We start from the raw sequence: 15,548 nt of genomic DNA, 5'->3' as shown, positions 1-15,548 counted from the left end.
TTTATGTTTAGGAACATGCTATTAGTGACACACCATTTTTATACTCGCTTCAAGTCGGCCGCCATTAAAAACAATGACTCATTAGATGCCCTTGCACACGGTACACAATCATCCACAAAAATTGTATCCCGGTTCGATAATATCACACATATTGCTAAATAAATCCTTGCATTCAGCCGCGCAACGCTTGAAACAGCGAAGCTGTGTGATCGTAGCCCAGCTTTTCCCGGAAGTGCACGCGAACTTTTCATCTTATCACTCATGTAGATGATAATTTCTTTTCGTGCGTCTCGGATTTACGGCCGACCCTGCGCGTTGCAGAGCGCAGCTTGCAACACCGACACCGCGTTCCAATGCCGACATCGCGTTCAAGGAGACCCGCTCCGTGAATGCATCGCTCTCTCTCTCGCTCTCATAGCACGCAAAACCTCTTCACCTCGCAGAGCACGAGCGTACAAACGCGCCAGCTGTGGACGAATACGACGACGCTCGAACGCAATGCAGCCGTCGTGCAGCACGAACACGCGGCACGGGTCGTCGGTGCTGCCAGATTGCACTCCGTGGCGATGATGGCCTGCAAGGACTCGTCGCGATGTTGTTCAGCGCGCATGTCGCACATGTCAGTGAAAGCCAACACGCACGTCTCCGGATCATGTGCAACAGGATCAGGAGGATCCACGGGATGACGAGAGAGGCAGTCAGCGTCCTTGTGCAGACGTCCAGACTTGTACATGACAATAAAAGAAAATTCCTGCAGCCGCAAAGCCCAGCGACCCAGCCGTCCTGTCGGGTCCAGGAGGGAAGACAGCCAGCAGAGGGCATGGTGTTCTGTAATGACCGAAAACGTGCGGCCGTACAAATATGGCCGGAACTTGGCGGCAGCCCACACTAAAGCCAAGCACTCACGCTCGGTGATGGAGTAATTCCTCTCAGAAGGTGAGAGCAGGCGGCTGGCGTAAGCTATTACGCACTCGGTACCATTCTGCTGCTGGGCGAGAACAGCACCGATGCCGTGGCCACTGGCGTCAGTGTGGACTTCGGTCGGTGCAGATGGATCAATGTGGGCAAGTATGGGAGGGGTGGTCAGAAAGCCGATGAGAGCGGCGAACGCGTGAGCCTGCTCCAGGCCCCATGAGAAAGTCGTGTTCTTCTTTAGAAGATCTGTCAAAGGGCGAGCAACGTCGGCAAAGTTTTTGACGAAACGGCGAAAGTAAGAACACAGGCCGAGGAAACAGCGCACGTCAGAAGCAGAACGAGGCACAGGGAAACTGCGAACGGCGCGAACTTTATCCGGATCTGGTTGTACACCGGTTGCGTAACGAGATGTCCCAACACGGTAATCTGACGGCGCCCGAATTGACATTTAGTAGAGTTCAGCTGAAGGCCGGCTTTTCGGAAGACCGCAAGAATTGCAGCCAGTCACGTAAGGTGGCTGCTGAACGTGGGAGAAAAAACAATAACGTCGTCAAAATAACAAAGACAGGTGGTCCATTTGTAGCCTCTCAAAAGAGAGTCCATCATTCGTTCAAATGTCGCATAGGCCAAAGGGCATTACTTTGAACTGATATAAACCTACAGGTGTTATGAAGGCAGTCTTCTCGCGGTCCATTTCATCAACAGAAATCTGCCAGTAGCCGGATCGAAGATCAATGGACGAGAAGTATGTAGCTCCGTGCAAGCAGTCCAAGGCGTCATCGATGCGTGGTAATGGGTAGACGTCCTTTCGCGTGATCTTGTTTAAATGGCGATAGTCGACGCAAAAACGCCAGGTACCATCCTTTTTCTTCACGAGGACGACTGGCAAAGCCCAAGGACTAGCTGATGGTTCGATGACCCCTTTGCGGAGCATTTTGTCCACTTCTGATTGGATTATTCTACGTTCAGCATGTGATACACGATAGGGACGCCGACGAATAGGATTCATGTCTCCAGTGTTTATACGGTGGTGAACAACAGATGTTTGGCCGAAAGGGCGGTCGCCAAAATCAAAGATGTCGCAGTACGATTCGAGCAGGAGACGGAGGTCCTTGGCCTGAGCAGAGGTGAGGTCAGTTGCAATCATTTTGGCGAAGTCATCCATGAAAGAATCATAGCTGTGAGCTGCAACTGGTGCTAATAATCCACTCTCGGCATCCATACTCTCAATGTCAAATTCGGACGTATTAGAAACGCTGGCCAAGAACATGCCGGCCGGAAGCACTTGAGGGCACAGGCTGAAGTTCAGAAGCGGGAGAACGACGTCATTATTCGTAACCGTGATCAGCGTATGCGGAACAGCAACGTTTCGGTTCAAAAGCACGTCGACGATGGGGCGAAGCACATATTCACCGTCAGGAACCTGTGGCTGTGCGGTCAAAGCGACGTAAGTGACTGCCTCGGGTGACAGACGCACATCTTGAAGCGAGCACAGGCGCGGTGGCGGCGCGGTGCTTGGAGCATCGGCGAGTTGAGGCAGTTCCAACTGAAGGACGCCGGTTGCGCAGTCGATGAGAGTATAATATGGTTGGATAAAAAGTCCAACCCAAGGATAAGGTCGTGAGGGCAGTTGTCGATCACAGCTAAGAGAACAGAAGTAGGGCGGCCGGCTATACTTAAACGTACAGTATACATTCCGAGAACAACCAGCACGCCACCGTCGGCCACACGAAGCACTTGTGCAGCTGCTGGGGTGAGGACCTTCTTTAAACGTCTACGTAGGCAAGCACTCATCACAGATATGTGGGCTCCAGTGTCGACGAGTGCTTGGACAGGTACGCCGTCTACTTTGACGTCAATTATACTTCTCTTTGTGGGCACAGACAGAGGATTTGCTGCAGTAGTTGTCAATGCAGCACCACCTCCGAGGGCTGCAGTTCTTAGTTTTCCGAAGGAACGCGGTCGAACGCCACAGGTGTAGAAAGGCGACGTGGCTGCGGCGAACGGGAAGATGGGCGACGTGTTTGTGGTGAACGAGACTGGTGTCCGCGATGCGATGGTGAACGACTGTACCACGTGTTCATGGCAGAGTTGTCGGCACTGTTAGACTCGGCGGAGGGCGAAACACGGCGGGAATTTCCATCAACACGGTTCAGGTTGGTCGGCGTGCGAGGTGTTGAGGGCCACGAGTTGCGACAGTATCGGGCGACATGACCAATACGGCGACAGGTGAAACATATCCGCTGGTCGTCCGCAGTTCTCCACTCAATCGGGTTGCGATATCGCGGAGAGAAGCGTCGCGGTGGATCAAACAGAGTAGAAGGGCGTTCGTTGGCTCTGGGTTTGGCGACAGCACAGACAGAATGTAAACCAATGCTTTCAAGTTCCTGGCGAACGATGGCTTGAACGAGAGGAACTGAAAGAGGGGTAGCGTCAGGGCGACGCGAACAGAAAGCTGCGGGCGCCATCGCTTCCAGTTCACGTCGAACGATTCGCACCACGTCCTCTGATGGCGACGCATGCTGCTGTGCGGGCTGATCTTCACATGTCGACGTTGCGGCAGTATTGGCGAGTCTGGCGAATGGTTGTAGGACGCGGCGGCTTTTGGCCTGCTCGAATTGTCGGCACTCTTTAATTATAGCATCAACTGAAGAACAGCCTTTGCACATGAGCAGATTAAAGGCGTCGTCAGCGATTCCCTTCAGCACGTGCCCGACCTTCTCAGCTTCAGTCATGTCGTGATCGGCTTTACGACAAAGCGCCAGCACGTCCTGGATATACGAAACATAGGATTCTGTGGGGGATTGGGCACGGGAGGCGAGTTCCTGCTTTGCGGCAATCTTACGGCCGGCTGGTTGGCCAAACAACTCTTTTAACTTCTCTTTGCATTGGTGCCAGCTGGTCAGCTCCTCTTCGTGGTTTTCGCACCAGACCTTTGCCGTGCCTCTTAGGTACAACAACACGTTAGCTAGCATAAGCGTAGGGTCCCATCTGTTGACTCCACTCACGCGTTAGTACATGGCCAGGCACTCTTCAACGTCGGCGTCATCGGTCCCACAGAAAGTTCCGGGATCTTTGGCTTGTACAACCACAGCCGATGGGGACGACGACGTAGCTGGCGACGGTGCCGTTGACGTTGGAGGTGACAACGACGTTGATCCCGCGTGCTCACCGTCAGTCATGGTGGGGATGGGGATGCGACGCCCACTGCGGAGCTCCGTTTCCAGCCTTGGTACCCCGCACCTCTCACCAATGTATTACGGGGATGTTGGGAGTATAGACTGGATGTATTTACAATATATGCACAAGTAGGGTTAGTGTGGTCAAGATAGCTGACCAGCAACAACACGCAGCAGCCAGTGTCTCTCGATCTTCTTCTTTTTATTCCTCCTATCCTTCCGTAACAATATGATTCGCATAAATGCACGTTCTGGCAGCGTGGCTGTATAGCCTAGTGGTTACGACGCTCGCTTTGGGACCGGAGGTACGCGGGCTCGAAACCCACCTCGGCAAGAAAGTTTATTTTCTTTCTTGGCAGTTTCTTGATACGCACCACAAATACGGCTGGCTTAAACAGCTTCGCTGTTAAAAAAACGAAGAAATTCGGCAGACACATTTCAAACTGTTTACGTGTGGGTATGCGAAAGCGATATATTCCCTTTGGTGCAGTGTTGTACGGAACGGCGTTCCAGGAACTAGTTCCTTTTGGGAGGAACGGAGGAATGCCACCATTGCTTTAAGGGTCGGTGGAACTGTAACGGTAACTTGTTATTTTTACGAAGGAATGGCAGAGGGAACGGCGTTCCTTCTGTAAACGTTCCACGGCACTAAACAGGCGAACCGACGCACGCACGTATGCAGCACATCATGCAGGGCGCAAAGAACTACCGCTTGTCTGTCACGTGACTACTGTGCATTTTCTTTCGCGAATTCTGCATTATATTTTTTATGACTAGGCTTCAAGATTGTCACGTGACGCTCCCTTCTGTAGTTTCTTTCCGCCATGGCGGCCTGTCGGACACTAACATCGATATGTAACTCTTGCCGAGTTCAAACAAGGGTCTTTACTAAACTGAGAATATATATTCTGGACATTTCTTTTTCTACTCATACTGCACTATTGAATCAGCATTAATTAAACGCCTAAGTGTTGTTCCTTTCGATGCGGTTTCTTGTGCAAACATTTAAGTATATCCTCCTGAGACCCCTTGTACAATACATTGCACATTGCCTTCCACTTGTTTTCGAAATTCACTCGGAAGTGATTACGCAAAATATTCACTCTGGGTTTGAAGTACGATGCATGTGTAACTACTGTAAAGAAGTGGTTTACTCATATTCTTGTCATCCGCTTTCGAGAAATTTGACAATAAATTGGTCTAGATCTCTGTGTCGTCCCACACGACTGAAAGACGTCGAGGCGTATTTCGAAGTCACCGAGATTTCATGAAAATACCGGACGCGGCAGCAATATGGCAATGTACTACACGTAGTTCCATCTTCATCTCAGCGTTTAAACAATGAAATGCAGTTTTTACCGCAGCTAACATGAGGAGATGATAGAGATAGTCATTTTTTTCACGTACACGGAGACGGAGCTTTTGACATCTATCAGATACCGGCTCAGCCGGGTCTGGAGAACGTGCTCCATAAGCTTGCCCACACAGGACGTAAGGGATATGGGACGGAGATTATCGGGTCGAAGTGGTTTGCCTGATTTGGCAATGAAAACTACCTTAGCGTCCTTTACTTGGGGTTGGGAGGGCGCCGCGCACCCACCATTCATTGAAGTAGTCGGTTAGGGCTGTGATGGAGGGGGAATCGAGGTTGCGTAGTGCCTTGTTGTGCACTCCGTCGGGACCGGGAGCTGAGGACGTATTCAGGCGCTGAAGTTCTGCCCTAACTTTTGCCTCTCTGATGGTTTTGTCGAGGAGGTCGTTGGGGGAGCCTGTATAGTGGGTGGTCTCCGGGGGGATATGCGGGGAAGTGTAGACCACGAAGCGTCTGGAGGAGTTCCTGCGGGGAGGCTTCGGATGCGTCTATGAGCTTCGTCATGATCTGTTTCTGGTGTGTCTTGGACTGAGTCGAATCAATGAGATGGCGGAATAGGTTTCATGTCTGGGGCAGGCTCATGTTGTGCTCCAGCCTGTTACAGAGGGATCCCCAATTTTGGCGAGAGAGAGTCGCAGCATGCGTCTCAGTCTCCTTGTTGAGCTTGGTCAGCCGGCGTCTGAAAGTTGTATTCCAGCGCTGGCGTTGCCACCTCCGCTCGAGTCCCGCCTTAGCTTTCCAGAGCTGCAGGAGATGGGAATCCATCGCGTCCGCAGGGCAGTCCTCTGGGAGGGGGCGAGTTACGGCGCGGACGTCGCACTAGAGCTGGTCGAACCAAGTAGCTATGTCTGAGATGCTGTGTAGAGTGCGGGCTGCTCGGAAAGTGCGTAACGAGTCCCACTTCGTGATGGCAGCACCACGAGCGGGTCTGCGTGCTGGGCCTGCTTGTAGGAGAATCTCAATAATGTAGTGATCACTACCCAGATTCTCCCGGGTGTTACACCACCTGCTTGAGGTAGGCGGTGGGTAAATGTCAGGTAGGGAGTCTACTGTGTGAGGTAGGGGGTCTACTACGTGTGAGGTAGGGGGTCTACTACTAATGTGAGGTAGGGGGTCTACTTGTTCACAGCCGGAGCAGCGGCGTTGCTTGGGAGCCGGGCACACATCCGCGTGGTGGCCGAGTGCGCCGCGGTTAGGGCAGTGCTCGATATTCTTTTTGAGGAGGGAGCACCTATAGAGTACGGAGGAGAGGTAGATGTGCTTGGGCACCCAGTCTTGTTCGAAAAGGATGATGATGGACTCCGTGGAGCCTATGCGTATAAAGTCGAGGATGGGAGGGTTCTGCTCGCGATTGAGACGATCCTGAATGTCTTCGTAAGAGTGGGCGAGAGGGACCCCGTGAACCACACCGCGGGCGCAGTCTTACGGGGCCGCTTGGTAGGAGTAGTCGTAGGCAGTGTCTTTGATGAGTACGGACTTGATGGCGAGGTAGTGGTGTCGGCGTTGCGGGTCGGGAGTGTTGATGAGGACGACGTGTTGGAGGGTGTTGATGATTACGGTGCTTGGCTTGGCCTCTTGGTGTCCGAGGCGGGCTGCTTGCAGAATGGCATCGCGAAGCGCAACGCTGTTCACGGTCCGAAGGTTGAGGCCGCCACGGGGACGGAGGATGATTTTATGATCGTCGATGGGTAGCTTGGGGTGGCGTAGGGCAGAGAGTTGGGGCGGCCAGTGCTGGTGCCTCGCCAGAGCTTGAGGCGTAGATGGCTGCATACATTTCTCGGCAGCGGCGAAATTCGGAGTAGTGGTGGGGCGGGAGTTGCGAGTCGAGCTAGGATGAGTTTATCCGGTCGTAGGGGACAAAGTCGGGTCTCCTCCGCGCCCCGGAGGCCCGGTTTCGATTCCCGCCCAGATCAAAATTTACCTATTTTTTATTTCAAAGGGATTAGTTTACTTTGTTTACATGAACCTGCCTGCTAAATTTGTCATCAATTCGAGCATTTTTTACGCGTTTTTACTCTTTGCCGTCGGCCATTTTTGGTAGCGTCGCCGACTACAACTACGGGTTTTCGCGTAATGGGGCATATAATGCTTTCGCATTAAAAAAATGAAAAGGAATCGGCCCCCACACGGAGCCTTGCGGCACACCAGACGTAGCAGCAACATCATCTGAGCAACTCCCATTCAAAACAGCTCTTCGACGTGCTTACTTAACAACACGCAGTTACAGCCTGTATATTCATAAAAGTATTCACGTGTTCATAGTACGGCTAATCTTACATGGCATATCGAGATTAGTAACAATGCGGATCGAACGTTGGGTTATTGGCTCCTGTACACTTATAATGCCACCATCCTCTCTCATGTTACTACTATAGAAAACACTAATAGGACAAAATTTGAGTATACATCCAATGTGTGAAATTCCATTGTATTTATATGTTCAACTTATGATCGAAAAGCTACTCTAACCCCAAATAAAACTAAACTTGAATTTGTAACCCGTAAACTGATACACTCGAACCCGGATATATCGAATCTGAAGGGGATCACAAAAAGTTCGTTATATATATAAAATAATAGGCCCTCAGGTAAACGGTGGCTTACCGATTAGTGCATCCGAGAGCCGCTAACTTACTGCACGCAACTCGGGGAAAAAAAGCAAGCACACTTTATTTACCCGCAAAAAAAATTGCTGGTTCACTTTCAACTTCATTGAAAAGTTCAAGCTGATTCTTTTCTTTACACTTGTAGGGGCCATCGCTTGCGGAAAATAAACTCATGAATAGGCACTCAACCCACACGACGACGCCTCGAAAATCGGATAGAAGGAATGTTGACGTCCGAGGTAGCATGAGGGCTAGCCGAACAGGCTGACAGGGCTCAACTGACTGCACTATCTCTTCTCCACCTCCAGGTGCCAGAATACCTCAAAGTGTACAAATAAATGCACTATGAGGTCTTCTGCGTGGCACCGCGTTCGATATATCGAATGTGCTGGTGAACGAGCGTTCTTTATACGCGTGCACCAGCCCGATACATTTGCATGAAATTTTCAAGGGTATTTTACAGCTGTTCGATGTACAGAATAATTCGTTATAAGTTGGCTTGATATATCCGCGGACGACTGTATCTCCGTCACCACATATATGGCATCGTATTGATCAGCTGTACAAAATACGTATCAGATGTAGTCACATTAACTTCCTTCAGCTCTTCCTGGCCTCGAACAGCCCTTGAATGGTATCGCCTCCCCAAAGAAATCCTAAAGAGTACTAATAAACGCAAGTTTCATGCAACATCAACTAGCGTACGTTGTGTAATCTGAATTTGTTAATTACTTACTATGTTCCTTTTAAATTCTTTGTAAGGTCAGGTAATATGGTATAATTGTAAAGCTGCCTTCGTCGTGCGCACTGAAGTTTTTCCACGTACCACCAGCTAAAATTATATGATTAGAAAGTTACTTTTTAATAATTGCATTATTTGTTTGGCCTGCTCAACCCACTTCCTTCCGTAATGCCTTCGAGTGCTGATGGCGCAAATAAATATATTATTAAACTGTAAAAAATATTTCTTGGATCGGGGTAGTCACCTCCGGCAATGTTTAATCATCATCATCAGACTATATTTATGTCCATGGCAGGACGAAGGCCCCGCCCAGCGATCTCCAATGACCCCTATCCAGCGATGTATAAAATGTGTGCATTATTTAAAGCTCCATAGTTTAACACTACATAGCTAAACTCAGTTATTCTTCTGAAATGACCAGTCGGCTGTTCCTCTTAGCCGCTTATTTTGTCTGTGCATGAAAGTCTCTCGTTTTATTTGCTCAAATGACAACCTAATTAACGAGCTCTTGAAACTCATATCGCTTTGGTATATAAGTTGCTATGTGTTTTTGGACTCGCGCTGAAATAAAAAAAACGTGCATTGCTTTATAAATGCAGTGGATGAAATTGCCGCGAAAAGACAAAGCCGTGTAATACATTTGAGCTTTTCATTACATGCCTATAGCCAGGAAGTTTATGCAACCAAATGATTGTGTATTATTACATTTTCAAATTCCTACGGCATTTCCCCTATGTGGAGAAGCCAGTTAAACTTTTAAATGATTCACAATTCGACTTTGTGATGTTTCGACCATATATTCGATATAGACAAATGTGCATGACCAATCAGAACATATGTTGGAGGCAAAAATTCTTATCAAATTTTGCAATCTAATCTGTGTTTACCAACTGAGCAGCATATTTCTACCCTGGAACAGATAGGAAATTGAAATGAATCACATGCATCAAAGTTTGCAGTGCGAGTATTATGAAGTACAGTTTCAGTTTTATTTCTTTCAATTTATGATATATGATAGTTGATGTGATGACTTCAATTTCCTGTTTTATGTTTAGGCTATGCTGACACTGCACAAACTATTTTTTGTCATAATACGGAATACAGGCCACAGAGTGCGGCTCATAAACACATCGGGATAATGAGGTGTAATTTCTGGATACATTTCTCGCTATGGGTAATATAGGAGCCCCTTTCTCACAATTATGTCTTGGTTGAGAGCGCGTTTGCTGAAAGTGAACTGGTTGTCCGCGCTTTCCGTATAGCTACCGAAGTGACTGTGACAGCCTTTCGCTGTTTAAAGCTTTAAGCCTTTCGATGCCAAGCGCGCCTGAAATATACACAAACAACGCGCTTGTCCGGAACCAGAAAGGTCGCAAGCATCATGGGAAGGGAGAGATTACCCTTCTATGGGTTAGTCGCGTCCTTGAGCAAAAAAGAAAAACCGGGGAGTGACAAGTCATTTTTAACTACAGGCTGTCGCTCTTATGGTTATCACAAATGACGACTTGCGCCAACGTACTGCGCTTTGTCGGGAAGCTGTTATGGTTCGTTCTTTAGAAAGGGTATTTATTTTTTGCCGCAACGTAACTTACGTCATCGGGGCAGATTTTAAAATATAAAGTTCATGTGTCAGGCGGAGGTACCTAGGTGACATGAACGCCCGAGAAAGATGGACTTGTACAGTCACTTTCTTTTGGAAGCGCTGATAACGTTGCAATTTAAACCACATTAGAACTTCGTACATGGTATTTTTCCTAGCTGCTCAACAGAAGGCTATTCAGTCCTGATATTATTAAACTTATTACTTTTTAGGAGAGACACTCTCTAATGACTTCAATATATAAACAATAAAGGGCTCTGTAATTTCCACCGTGACTTTAGGTAGGTACGTTGGTGCACTTCATGTAATAATCGAGTCAGCCTACTAATATATACCGCACTACTAATCACATCTACCATGGCCTCGGCTACCTCCCAAGAAGCACTTGCTGACCTATTTTGATTATTTTGAAATTCGGTAAGCTTAAGACAGGCCAAAATTCGAATAGGAATACGTAGTATGGAATTAGTATGGAGCCTACCGGGATATAGAACGTATACGTTACACTCGAGTCTGTCCAGAATCGGACAGTAACATTCATTTACTTTGACTATTCATTTATCATCAGTGTTAATAAACAAAACGCATGCTGTGCCGGTCTTTCCCTCCACCTCACCCCAAATTGAGTTGGGCGCAGGCTACCACCCTGCGTCTGCTACAAACAAATACGTACCCTTCACCCGGCCCCCTCCACCTTATATTCCCTGAAGTTTACACCCCCAACTTGCGGTGCTGTGGCACTCACCCGGTATACGCTTCCGCATATGCTGTGGGAGTGCCCAGCACAGTACGCTCACATTCACACCACGACCCTCTCGCCGAGGTTGCGTGAGGCTCTGCGGAGCTCTGCCCTCGACGACCATTGGACCTGGGCGACCCAGCACGCCCGTGAGGCGGCGGCGAGGTAAGTCTCGACGTCCCCTCATCGCTATGTTGGCGTCGTGAAGTCGCCTGAGCTTGCACAAGTTCTACAATTCTACGCTCCAATATTCCATCATCAAGAGTTCGCGCTTGTCATCACGAATAAGCTAAAAAGCAACCTCGCCTTCAGAACGTATAGTCAGCGTCAAAAGCTTTCGTACCCCGGAAGGTGAAAAAATATTTATACTTCTACGCCTTAGTCACGCATCGTAGTATTCGGATTTACAGCGTATACTGGGTCTAGAGTAAACAAAACAAAAGTTTTGCATAGTTTTACTGGCTGCGGGCGTAGCTGCGTTGAAAATGAACTTATTCGCAGAACCTCGGCCGCGTAAACTTTTGGCGGCGACTGTGCGATTCAACACCTGCATTTTATTTATTCTGCACACAATTTTTTTAATGAATGGCCTTCCAGCCAACGTCATGCAGTGCTTACACCTGGTTAATTTTCAGGACAGCCATCTCAGACATGACTTATTAAGTAGAAGAGCTGAACTATTATGTAGTACGTCATTATTATCACCAATCAGGTGTAATAAATATGTAAACATACAAAGGATAATAACATTGCCTATGAAATTTTACTAAAATCTCAGGACTACTTCAAAACTTCGCATGTTCTTCTTGTGTACGTCCCTATACTTTCTAGGAAACTGAAAGGGAGAAATTCAAGGGTGAAATTGACATCTCTTGTGGCACTATGGCAGAAAAGGGAATGTGTGGCTTAGTGGGCCCATATGAAAGGATCAGCTGCGATTGTGCTACTCACGCACAAGGAACGACACTTTGGTATTTTATTTACAGGCAGTAAAGTGATAAATGGTGTCAGTGGACGCTGGCGTGATCATGACAATACCACCGTACCGATATGGGTCGTAAACGATTCTAATAAGGGAACATTTCTGCAAACCCTCACGGTCCTTCTCATGTTTCTTCAATTGTTCAAACACGTTAAATTTAGGGTAGGAGAATATTCTTACAGAATTACTGAAGAATTGTACCAGTAATTATATCATGGTGCTGCGATCTGATTCAGCAATAGAGTTAGTTAAGAACAGAACAGCAGAATGCCATAGCAACTTTGGTGATTCTAGCCGAAAACAATGTCTTCTTGCAACACTTTGTGGGCATAACTCAAAAAGGGTGTGGTCTGTGATTGGAATCGTTCTCTATTTTTACACGACAAACTACATTAACACGTCCCGGTGTCTTTTCGCATAATTTCCAATACTCCTCTGCGTACGTCGTGGTAAAAGGATATGAAGACCTTTAGTATTTCTGGAATTTCGTAAAGGTATATGGGAATGGCTCAAATGAAAAGACACGTGCGCTGCATATTGAGGATAGAATGTTTATGTTTCGAGGTATCGGCTTGTACTAAGCAAAAAAGCTTGTGAAATAATTCGGACAGCCTTCATTTGCACTGAAGATCCGGTACGCAAAAATTCTGCTTTGATATAATGCAAATATACTCAGTCAAATAGCTTCTGTATTCATTTGTAAGAATACTACAGTCTGGGGCTGCAGCCAAGTTTTCTACTTCTGTGTCTTTTAATTGCACACACTGGACACTGTTTATGTTTGTGGTAGGTTTCAAGCTGCACAAGAATCGCACAAACACGCCGTTTCCATGACATAACTGAAGACGCAAAAATATTTCTAAGTAATGTCTTCATAAATGTTTGCCTTAAGAAAGAATTGAACTTTCAAAACACGTAACCTGGGTTTATTGTCTCCAATACAGTACACCTAAAGTGCAAAAGAAGTTTGGAAGCACGTTCGCATGTTCACGAAACCAGCCAGCAATTTTTTAAGGAAGACGTTGGTACAGTAGAAAGAATTGAAACAAGAACCGTAACTAAATGACCTGCATTTGGGATTATGCCATCTGGCGGGAAACCGCCAAACTAAGCAGCGACAAAGCGATAAAAAATTAGCGGCGCCGCGGGCTTCGAACCAGCGAACTCACAATCGTGGTATCAGCGATCCTTATCTGTGGTCACGCAGAACGCTCGGCTATCGGTTCGACGTGCTACTGGAGGCAAAAAGTAGGTTTATATACGTACCACAATAAATTCTCCGACCTTGTTATGAAAACTGCGATTTTGGAACGACTTTTTTGCCATTTCAAGAGCTGCTGCTGCTACTAGCTGAAAGCTGAGTCATTGAAGTTGATAAATCCCCGGTAATACGTCGATCGATGCAATAGGCTCATCGCAAATTGCTTTTTACTGGCTAAAAAAGCCTCCAAAATTTGGCCTTTTCCATAGACTCCCATACTTCGAACTTTGCCCGCAATTTGGAACGGGTTTTCCGTTGTAAGTAATGGTACCGCTTGCATGAGATGTCGGGCTAAGCTCCTAGAGCCTATTTCCACGGTAATATTTTGAAATATGGCTTCTATGATTAGTTATTTGTGAAAAACGACGCTCTCCCATAGAAAATGCGCATGTTTTCAGAGGCGGCCGCTAGAGGCGCTGTTTGGCGATGTCCCAGATTCCTGGTATTGTCTAGTAAGCTTGCTATTTTATTTTATATTCATGGTAAGCTATCCCGATGCATGCAAATAGGCATTGTAGCAGTTGCGAGTCTGTCCAGTTACATTGTTTTTCACTTTACGTCAATACAGCATAGACCGCAGAGTTAGCTGGTAAATAGTTCAGTGTATTGATACTGTCTCATTAAAGAAGCACACTACTTCGCACATAGTGCTTAAATGTCTGCTTGCTCTTAGGGCATTTGCTGGTTATTGCAATGTTGCTCATCAAATGCATTTGATTTCAACATGACCACACAGAACATTCTGATTGACACTAGTGTAATTTTAATAGTGATAATCAACCAGCCAAGGCTTAATTCTACAGCTTTTAAGAATTATTTCTAATACTTTGGGTTCCTTTCCATGTGTTCGGTTTCATCCTTTGTTTCATCAGCACAGTGGGCAGTCCTTTAAAATTATTCATTCTACTTGGCGCTGTTCAGGTAGAAAATGTTAACCAGCAAGTCCAAAATATAATGCTATCGGTAAGACTTCATTACTGGGCGGATGAATACAAAGTGCTATATGTAATTGTAAAAGTATTTTTGACAAAAATACCGGTGTCTAGAACAAGCACCATATGCACTGCAACTCTTATAGTGTTAAGTTGGGTAGGCAAGTATCTATGCTAAGTATACTTGCGCATATACTTTCTACATATTAGCTTGTATTTTAGCTACATGAAAGAGTGTATGTTGTGACTGCTGAAGTCAAATTTACGATTGATGTGCCTGCCTGTTTTTGTTGTGCACTTACTGCTGTGGTGTCTTAAGCATTGTAGCCATGTGACAACTGAAGTATTGCAACAATGTGTAAGCTAGCTTGCACCTACTATTGCTACAGTATGCCAACAGATACCTATCACCGTATTTGTGCATTTTCTGAGAACCAGCTGTGTTGGCTATGTGCAATTTGTAGTATCCTTATGAGTTTGCCGGTCAGTTCACGTAACTTTTGATGACATCATTTACAGAGAGGGAAGGGAAACCGTACAACATGAATGCTGTTAAAAAGGGACTTTTTATTTTGATGGAAGGATTCAAAATAACAACAAAACTGGATGGGTGCTTATATCTTGCGCCAGTCCTATCAGAGGGAAGGCGGAAGTTGTAATACAAAGGCATAAAATCACGATAAACAGTATTTGCATTAAAAAATGTGGGTGAGCACAGACTAATTTCGTTCCCTTGTCATCAAGAAAGGGTGCTTTTTCATGCATTGATAACGGGGCTGGCTCACACGTCTCGTTTGTGTGGTATGCCTCACTGATTTCTCTTGGCACTCTTTCCGCGTTTGTGAAAACCAATGAACAATCTTAATCCGGCCTGAAGCCCTATCATGACAATGCACGGCCATGTCGAGCGAGCATACTGGCCTTTCGAGTGAAATGTGATGATTAATGTGTTCTCCTGGATGCATGTTGAGGCACCAGCCGGCCAGTCTGCCCCATGTACATTCGACCAAATATACAGGTGATCAAAGGAATAGACCACACTAGCACTGACGGACACAAGACAAATTTGGTGGTATCTCTAACTAGGCAAGCCTCGCTTGATTGGGTGCCTTTCTCACTTCACCTGTGGGCTGCTATGCACAACAGTCCACAAGTGAATTCAGAAAGGGGAGCAGGCAAGCGAGGTTTGCTTGGTTAAGGATACCACCAAATTTGTCTAG

General features: G+C 46.9%; 1 protein-coding gene across 1 annotated transcript in view; it reads right to left on the bottom strand.

Moving 5' to 3' along the window:
* LOC125945770 (uncharacterized) overlaps positions 1-2,496 on the bottom strand; it is a 121,896-nt gene extending 119,400 nt beyond the window's left edge. Inside the window, exon 1 of the mRNA XM_049668061.1 lies at positions 1,593-2,496. Coding sequence (XP_049524018.1) covers positions 1,593-2,185 — 593 coding nt within the window. The 5' untranslated portion in view covers positions 2,186-2,496. The remainder of the gene's footprint in view (positions 1-1,592) is intronic.
* Between the last annotated feature and the right edge of the window lie 13,052 nt (positions 2,497-15,548).

This window comes from Dermacentor silvarum, chromosome 5, assembly GCF_013339745.2.
Source record: "Dermacentor silvarum isolate Dsil-2018 chromosome 5, BIME_Dsil_1.4, whole genome shotgun sequence".
In the NCBI taxonomy this organism is placed as follows: domain Eukaryota; kingdom Metazoa; phylum Arthropoda; class Arachnida; order Ixodida; family Ixodidae; genus Dermacentor; species Dermacentor silvarum.
The sequence above is the reverse complement of the archived record's forward strand: the minus strand, read 5'-3'. Positions and strand labels throughout refer to the sequence as shown.